General features: G+C 45.5%; 1 protein-coding gene across 2 annotated transcripts in view; it reads left to right on the top strand.

The window, feature by feature from the left end:
• The first annotated feature begins 1,779 nt into the window (after positions 1–1,779).
• Positions 1,780–8,664, top strand: part of Supt5h (SPT5 homolog, DSIF elongation factor subunit) — a 27,062-nt gene continuing 20,177 nt past the window's right edge. For both annotated transcript variants that reach the window (XM_005371289.3, XM_005371290.3), the window contains exons 1-2: positions 1,780–1,872; positions 2,113–2,196. In XM_005371289.3, coding sequence (XP_005371346.1) covers positions 2,122–2,196 — 75 coding nt within the window. In that variant the 5' untranslated portion in view covers positions 1,780–1,872; positions 2,113–2,121. The remainder of the gene's footprint in view (positions 1,873–2,112; positions 2,197–8,664) is intronic.

Here is an 8,664-nt window from a genome sequence, read left to right on the forward strand (position 1 = left end):
TTTTTTTTTTTATAAAGGAAAGAAAACCAAAACTAAACTTTATGAAGGCCTGATTTACACACAGTGGAAGGCCCCAGGTAAAGTGCATATTCTGGGTTCAGGCAGACACTGCCCCATTTCCACCTCCCGAGCTCCCCTCCCAGTCTGCCTCCAGGCTCAGCTGCACACACCCACTAATCTGCTTTCCCTGTGAATAGCTTAGTTTTGCTTGCTGGGGAGTTTTGTCTGAATGGGATCACAGGCTCTGCTAGATCCAGCTCCCTGGCTCTTTCACTGGTGCTGGAAATTAATGTGTTTCTCGGTAGTTTGGTGTAATTTTTGTCTCCCCCTCCCCCATTTAGTTGTTTGAAGAAAGGGTCTCCTTTTTTCATCCAGGTCACCTGGAACTTCCGATAGGATTATAGGTGGGTACCACTACTTCTAGCTGAAGCATGGGACTTTGTTTATTGTGTGTATATATGTGTGTGTTGGGGGGTGCGTGCCTTAACATGGACGTGGAGGTCAGAAGACAACTTTTAGACAACCAGATCAAACTCGAATTCTCAGGCTTGGCAGCAAGATCCTTTAATCTGATGGGCCATAGAGATGGACCAAATGTGTCATTCTTATTTATTTCTCTTTTTTTTCTTTCTTCATATTTTATGCTGTTCGAATATTCAGTCTGCATGAATTCCTGTTCACTACATGAATGCAATGCCTCCAGAGGCCAGAAGAGGGTGTTAGATTCCGTGAGACTGGAAACAGATAGCTGTGAGCTGTGAGTGCGGGGAATGGAAGCCAGGCCCTGTCCAGGGCAGCCAGGGTTCTGACAGTTGAGTCACGTCTCCAGTTTCAGGGCTTTTGCTTTTGGTTACAACAAGGTCTCACTCTGACCCCGGCTGTCCTAGAACTTCATGGACTTGCTTGTTTTGTGCGCTCCACTCCACACACTTTCTCTCAACCTTCCATCTTGTGTCTATATTAAAGTGTTTTTAATAACGGGGTAAAGTGGCGCACACGTTTAATTCCAGCCTCGGGGAGGCAGGAGCAGAAGTGAGCTGATATCTGTGAGTTCGAGATCATCCAGGCTACACAGTGAGGCCCTGTCTCCTTGTCTTTTTCTTTTTTTCAATTTTATATATCTGTGCCTGTTTGTATTCCTGCAGGCCAGGAGAGGGCACCAGATCTCATTATAGATGGTTGGGAGCCACCATGTGGTTGCTGGGAATTGAACTCAGGACCTCTGGAAGGTCAGCCAGTGCTCTTAACTACTGTGTTATCTCTCCAGCCCAAGGCCCTGTCTTAAAAAAAAAAAAAAGTCTTTAATAAAACGTGCTGCACTGCTGGGCGGTGGTGGCGCACACCTATAATCCCAGCACTCGATCTCCGCGAGTTCGAGGGAGGCCCAGGTGGTCTACAAGAGCTAGTTCCAGGACAGACCCCAAAGCTACAGAGAAACCCTGTCACGAAAAACCAAAAAGGAAAAAAAAACATGCTGTACTAAAGTGGCAGTTTTTTTTTTTTTTCCATTTTGGTTTTTCGAGACAGGATTTCGCTGTGTAGCTCTGGCCGTCCTGGAACGACCTCTAGTAGATCATGCTGGCCTTGAATTCACGGACGGCCATCTGCTCGCCGAGTGCTGCTGGGATTAAAAGAGTACACCACCACCGCCCGGTCTTTTTTACCTTCTTAAGATGGCGGCTCTCAAAATCCGTTTAAGCCACTTTAGCCACTTCCAAGATGGCGGCCCCCCAAGGCCTCCCTCTGGGCAGATACCGAGGAATCTCGCGTTAGGCGAGGCTAACTAGCCAGCTCTCGCGCGAGAGCACGTCATCCCAGCTAGGCGTTGTGTGAGCCGCAGCTGGCGCGGAAGCTTCAGGTGTAAAGTGATCGGTAAGCGGGTTTGCCGAGGTGTAGGCCTTTAGGCTGCCGGGGCCGGCTGGCGACCCGGCCGGAGCCAGAGGCGCATGTGTTAGCTGGCGTGGGCAGAGCTCGGGGTCGCGATCGCCAAAACCGGGCTGCAGGAAGTGCGCCGGGGCATTTTCTTCTCCAGTGGAACTTACAGGGAAACTGAGGCTCGGGGTGAAGCTCCGGCTTCGGGGATGCGCTGAGGCCGCTATTTTTCCTCTGCAGTTGCTGAAGATGTCGGACAGCGAAGACAGCAACTTCTCCGAGGAGGAGGAGAGCGAGCGCAGCAGCGAGGCGGAGGAGGCCGAGGTCAGTGATTTGGATTCCAGGGGGAGACGTTGCGTCTGGGGACGGTGACAGAGCAGAGAGGCCCCCGCGGGAGCCCAGGACTCGGAACGCCTGGGGATTTTCAGATCGTCGGGAGAGATGGGAGAGCAGGCAACTCAGAGTGGAGCAGAGGGACAGGCTCTGGAAGGTGGGGGTGCGCCAGGGTCACTGACACAGTAGATGATGTGTTCAGACTTCATTGGCTTTTTAGCATCATGTGCCCGATTTGTTTCATTTTGCTTATTATTATTTGCGGTGCTAGGATTGAGTCCAGGGCTTTAGTAATGTTAGGTAGACATTCTGTAGGCGAGTTACAGTTTGACTATTAGTATTTTTTATGTTTTTGTTTTTAGGTGTGCCCAGTTCTCCCAGAAGTGTATTTGTATTGCCTACTGTGTGCCAGGCATAATTCTTGGTCCTTGGGCTCCAGTTAACAGATTTTAAAGTATAAATAAACAACCGATGAGCGAACACGTATTTGCTAATGGAAATGAATGTAGCCAATGAATAGAAGATACAAAATCTGAAACTTGTTGAGCCCCTATCTGCCACAAATGGAAATTTCCACACTTGACTTAATGTGACAGGTCAAAGTCAAAACCCTGGCACACTAAAAATAATGTATTAAATTTCTGTGTAAGATACTTACGAAATGTGTGAATGAATTCATATCATAGTGGTGCTGGGGATAGAATGTGGGGCTTTGTACACATTAACTATGAGCTCTACCACTGAAGTGTGCACTTACCTTAAATTTAGCTCTCTCTGTGTGTGTGAGTGTGTGTGTGTGTTTCCAAGAAACAGAGTTTTTGGGCTAGGCCCTAAATTAATTTCTTAAATGAGTCATCAGTGCTTTCAAAGATTTCACCGTACACAATATAAAAGCTCTGTGAGGAAGGAGCTAGGGCTCCAGAGTCATTACCATCATCAGGCTTCAGCCACCACACAGTAACCTGAAGCTATGTCCCTGTCCCCTGCGTTAGTGGGAAACAGAAGGGATTGACAGCATGGAGCTTGGGGCAGTCTTTACAGCATCTTTGCTCATAAGTTGCCATCTCCTTCTGTTCCAGGAGAGGGGATGACCCCTGGCCTCAGCATGCTCAGCAGCTGCTCTGCTCCTCAGCAGTGTTTCTCTCTGGCCTGCTCTGTGCATACTTGGGTTCTCTTGAGTACTGGGATGCATTGGTTGCCTTTACTTCATGGCAGAGTTTGGAAAAGCAAAGATGTTATGGATCTGTGTCCTGGAGGGTTTAGGACTATGGGTTTCTATTGATGTACCCTCTTCCTTACATGGTCTGCTTGTCCGAGGTATTTAATTGCTAGTCTGTGTGCCTTTGGGGGCGGTCCTCTTCTCCCAGGCAGGCATTCATCCATGGTGATGTAGGGCAGGTGGTGGTGGTGGGGGACGGGACTAGCCTTTGTAGTGACTCATGGCTTTAGGTCACTGCTGGCACTTGTAGCCTGGTGGTAATGAGACCAGGGTCCCTGGCTCCTTCTTTGCAGAGGTTTGTCACTGGGTATCTGTCAGACTCATGAGTCATCTGCTGGCTGGTTGTTGACACCAAGCAGGAGGTGTGAGGAGCTGCTGGAGCCTGGGCCAGATGTTGTCCTGTATTCTGTAGATAGGTAGGTTGTCGGGCAAACATGCTGCTTGCTGTGAAGGAAATCAATGGACTTCCCATTCTCATCCCCTTCATTCATTCAGCAAGGCTAGTTTGGGTGGTGGCTCATGGCCTCCCTTCCTGAGCTAAGTCCACAGCAGAGATGATTTTATAGACACACAGTACATACAGTCACTGCAGGGGTGCTGACTGCAGTGTAAGAGTGTGGTAGACTCAGAACTGTAGCTATGCTGTGCTACCCACCAGGCTCCTGCGTTCTTTGGTGTCTGAGTGTTTCACTGTATGGTCCGAGACCTCCTAAGAATAAGCCATTCCAGTCTATGCTTACAATTTCAGATTGTTCCTGAAAACAAAACAGAACACAAAGACTGGTCCAACCCCAGGGAACACAGCCATATGCAGGAGCCCTTGCCTCAGGAAGGAAGGCTCCAGAAGATGACACAGTGAAAGATGGCTTGAAACAGACCTGTAAAGCTTGGCTTTTTTTTTTTCCCTTTGAGACAGAGTTCTCTGTGTAACAGTCCTATCTGTCCTGGAACTCGCTTTGTAAACCAGGCTGGCCTCAAACTCACAGAGATCCACTGCCTCTGCCTCCCGAGTGCCGGAATTAAAGGCGTGCACCGCCACCACCTGGCAAAGCTTAGCTCTTTAAAATGTGAGATATAAGCCGGGCAGTGGTGGCTCACATCATTAGTCCTGGTGCTTGGGAGGTAGAGGCAGATGGATCCCTGTGAGTTCAAGGGCAGCCTGGTCTACAGAGCAAGTTCCAAGAATAGCCAGAGTTATTCCACAGAGAAACAAACTTTGTCTTGAAAAAGAAAACAAAGCAAAACAACAACAACAAAAAAAAAGGAATAAAATGTGAGATGTTGGACTGGTTCTTACTGCCAAGTTCAAGGACCTGTGTTGGAGTCCTAGGATCCTTGTGGTGAAACAACTTGACTCGTGAAGGTTGCACCATACATGAGCCCACATACAAAACACATGTGTAAAAAACTGCAGTGTGAGATATTGTGGACTAGTCAGTATCAATATTAAGGAAATCCATTGTTTTCCTCTCAGTGTTTTTATCTTATTTTATTTTTAATTGGGAAAAAATTTAATAAGCATCAAATTCACTATACATTGATAACTGCAACACTGAAATTGTGAAATTTTAAATATTTTTTTTCTCAAAAAAAAAAAGTTAAAGATTTCTTCTTCCTGGGACATGTGGACAGAACTAAGCATCATGTGGCCAGTCCAGATTAGTTGACATTAATGTCTAAACAGCTGTTCACATTTCATCTCCACGAGGTAGACTGTGAACTGCTTGTATCTCTGCATTTCAGCACAGATTTCATGAGACAATTTATAGGAATGTCAAATATTTGAAGTGCAAACTCAGAAAACTCTGCGCTGGGATTCTGTTTTGTTCAGCTTTACTTTAGTGCACTTAACTCGAGGATACAACAAGTATTTTCTCTCTTAATTCCTTGGAAAAATACTTCTGCAATAAGACTTGTTACTTCTTACTGTAACTGGGTTGTTTTTTGAGAAAGATTATCAGCTTTGTGGTTGGTTTCACGGTTGCTAAAAATCTATCAAAAACATCATAATATAATTTGTAAGGAAAAGAGTTGTTTGTCAAGGGCTGCAGGATCAGGAAAGAAACTGTACTTCTTAGCTGTAAAAGAACAAACACGCAGAGCTAGTTGTCTGCAGATGACTCCACACTCAGTGTTTTTAATTTAAAACAGGGCCTCATCTGTATCTTTGGCTGCCTTGGAACTGGCTATGTAGGCCTGGCCAATTGGCAATGAACTCTCCTAGATCCATCTGCCTCCTGAGTGCTGAGACTAAAGGTGGGCGCCACCACACCTGGGTCAGTGATTTTTATTTTTTTTAAGATTTATTTATTTTTATTTTTTGTGTATGAGTAGTTTGCCTGCCTGTATAGTTGTGCATCACAAGTGTGTCAGCAGAGATCAGAAGAAGGCATTGGATCCCCTAGAACTAGAGTTATGAATAGCCCAAACCAACATGTGGGTGCTGGGAATTGAACTCCGGACCTCTGTAAGAGCAGCAATTCCTCCTAATCGCTGAGCCTACTCTAACCCGTTTCTCAGTTTTTGAAGCAGGGTATCATGTAGCCTGGGTTGAGTTAAATTTGCTGTTCAGTCAGAGAGACTCCTTCAACTCCAGATCCTTCTGCTTCCACCTCCATACTTTCCAGGTGGGAGGACCTGGTTAGTCTTCCATTTTGTTTTGTTTGTTTGTCAAGACATTTGTGTAGCTCTGGCTGTCCTGGAACTCACTTTGTAGACTAGATGGAACACATCCCTCTTAGTCTTTTTTTCCTTTTTTTTTTTTTTTTTTTTTTTTCTATAGGGTTCACCTAGCAGTGGCAGCACAACCTTTAATCCCAGCACTCGGGAGGCAGAGGCAGGCGGATCTCTGTTCGTTCTAGACCAGTCTGGTCTACAAGAGCTAGTTCCAGAATAAGGAACAAAGCTACTGAGAAACCTTGTATCAAACCCCCCCCCCAAAAAAAAGACAGGATTCCTTCTTGGAACTCACAGAGATCTGCCTGCCTCTGCCTCCTAAGTGCTGGGAGCAAAACCATTCACTGCCTACCATGCCTGACTAGAATAGGGTTTAATGATAAAGTATTTTATTAATTCTTGTCAATTTATTTTTATTTATTTATTTTTTTCAGGACAGGTTTTCTCTGTGTAGCTTTGGGGTCTTGGCAAATCTTTTTTAAAAGATTTTATTTATTTATTTATTTATTATGTATATAGTGTTTTATCTTATGTATGCCTACAGGCCAGAAGAGGAAGCCAGATCTCATTACAGATGGTTGTGAGCTTCCATGTGGTTGCTGGAAATCGAACTCAGGACCTGTGGAAGAGCAACCAGCGCTCTTAAACTCTGAGCTATTTCTCCAGCATCCTATTAGCTACTTTTCTATTTAACACACAGTGTTTCTTTATTCTTTGGCAGGGTCACACGTATATACATTGTATCTTTTTAACCCCCTTTCTTGAGACAGGGTTGCATTTTGTAGCCCTGATTGGCCTGAAACTCAGAATGCCACCTCTGCCTCCCCAATGTTGGACTCTTAAGGCATGCTCGACTACTCTTGACCATTAATAATGGGTTTCCTGTCTCTGCTGGGATTAAAGGCGTAGGCCACCACCGCCTGGTTGTAATGGATCTTGATTATGTCTACTTCCAACCCCTTTCTCCTCTTCTGCCCCTCCAATGTGCCCCCAACTTTGTTTTTTTTTTGTTTTTTTAATATTTATTTATTATGTATACAACATTCTGCCTCGATGTATGCCCGCACGCCAGAGCAGGACGCCAGATCTCATTACAGATGGTTGTGAGCCACCATGTGGTTGCTGGGAATTGAACTCAGGACCTCTGGAAGAGCAGCCAGTACTCTTAACCTCTGAGCCATCTCTCCAGCCCTGTTATTTTTTTTTTAATCCACTGAATTCAATTAGTGCTGCCTTCATTACATACACAACCTTCTAACAGTGTCACCCCCAAGAAAAATGACTCCTGCTCTCCCAGCCCCCGTTAATTGCCAATAGCTCCTCATCATCTAACCTCATGAGTCCTTCCCCCATTGGTGATGAAATTGTTAGCTGACTTGAACTTGTGCTCTGAGTTCACAAAGGCAGTGGCCACATCTTAACTAAGAGACAGCCTTTCCTGATACTCCTCTGGAGTAGCCATCCTCTGGCTCTTAGACATTCTGCCTCCTCTCTCCTTGTACTTCCTGAGCCTTGTGGGGTTGATGTAGATGTCTTTAGGACTGAACATTCAGCAGTCAAGGGTGCCCCACCGTGGCCTAGATTCAAGTTCAGGGTTAGTTGCTGGTTTCCCAGCACTTAAGGTGGTTCAGGGGCACTTTCAGGTAGAATGAGGATAAGGCAGCCCTGGTGCTCAAGGGCTTGTGTTACTTCTCTTACAGTTTTGTAGCTCTGAGCCTGATTGGAACACGGAGTGTCTTTTTGGTGCCTTGGTGTCTTTTTTATTTCCATTTTTGGTTAAGTTTTCTCTTTCTTTCTATTTTATATACGTGGTCTGTATATATACCATATATACCTGCAGAAGAGGGCACCAGATCTCATTATAGATGGTTGTGAGCCACTGTGTGCTGGGAATTGAACTCATGGCCTTTGGAAGAGCAGCCAGTGCTCTTAACCCCTGAGCCATCTCTTCAGCCTGGTACCTCAGTGTTTTGACCATCGAATTTCTCTTTAAGATTGTGGAGCCTAGGTATTGCAGGGGAAGACTCAGTAGACTGCAGCAGTATCTTGTAGAGTCTCACTCCCCTGACTGGCCTGGGATTTAGTATGTAGACCGGACTGGCCTTGAACTCACAGAGATCAACTTGCTTCTGCTTCCTAAGAGCAAGGATTAAATACATGCACCACCATGCCCAGCATGTGTATGTATGTATGTGTATATATATATATAATGTTTATATGTATGCCTATATACATATTTGTTTTTAATTTACTTGTCTCTTTTAAGATTTATTTATTATGTATGCAGTGTTCTGCCTGCATGTCTACCTACATGTAACAGATCTCATTACAGATGGTTGTGAGCCACCATGTGGTTGCTGGGAATTGAACTCGGCACCTCTGGAAGAGCAGCCAGTGCTCTTAACCTCTGAGCCATCTCTCCAGCCCAACTTATTGTCTCTTTAAGCTATTTAGAAATAATAAAGTAGGGGCTGGAGAGCTGGCTCAGTGGTTAAGAGCATTGCCTGCTCTTCCAAAGGTCCCGAGTTCAATTCCCGGCAACCACATGGTGGCTCACAACCATC

Source organism: Microtus ochrogaster, unplaced genomic scaffold (assembly GCF_000317375.1).
Source record: "Microtus ochrogaster isolate Prairie Vole_2 unplaced genomic scaffold, MicOch1.0 UNK103, whole genome shotgun sequence".
NCBI classification, from domain to species: domain Eukaryota; kingdom Metazoa; phylum Chordata; class Mammalia; order Rodentia; family Cricetidae; genus Microtus; species Microtus ochrogaster.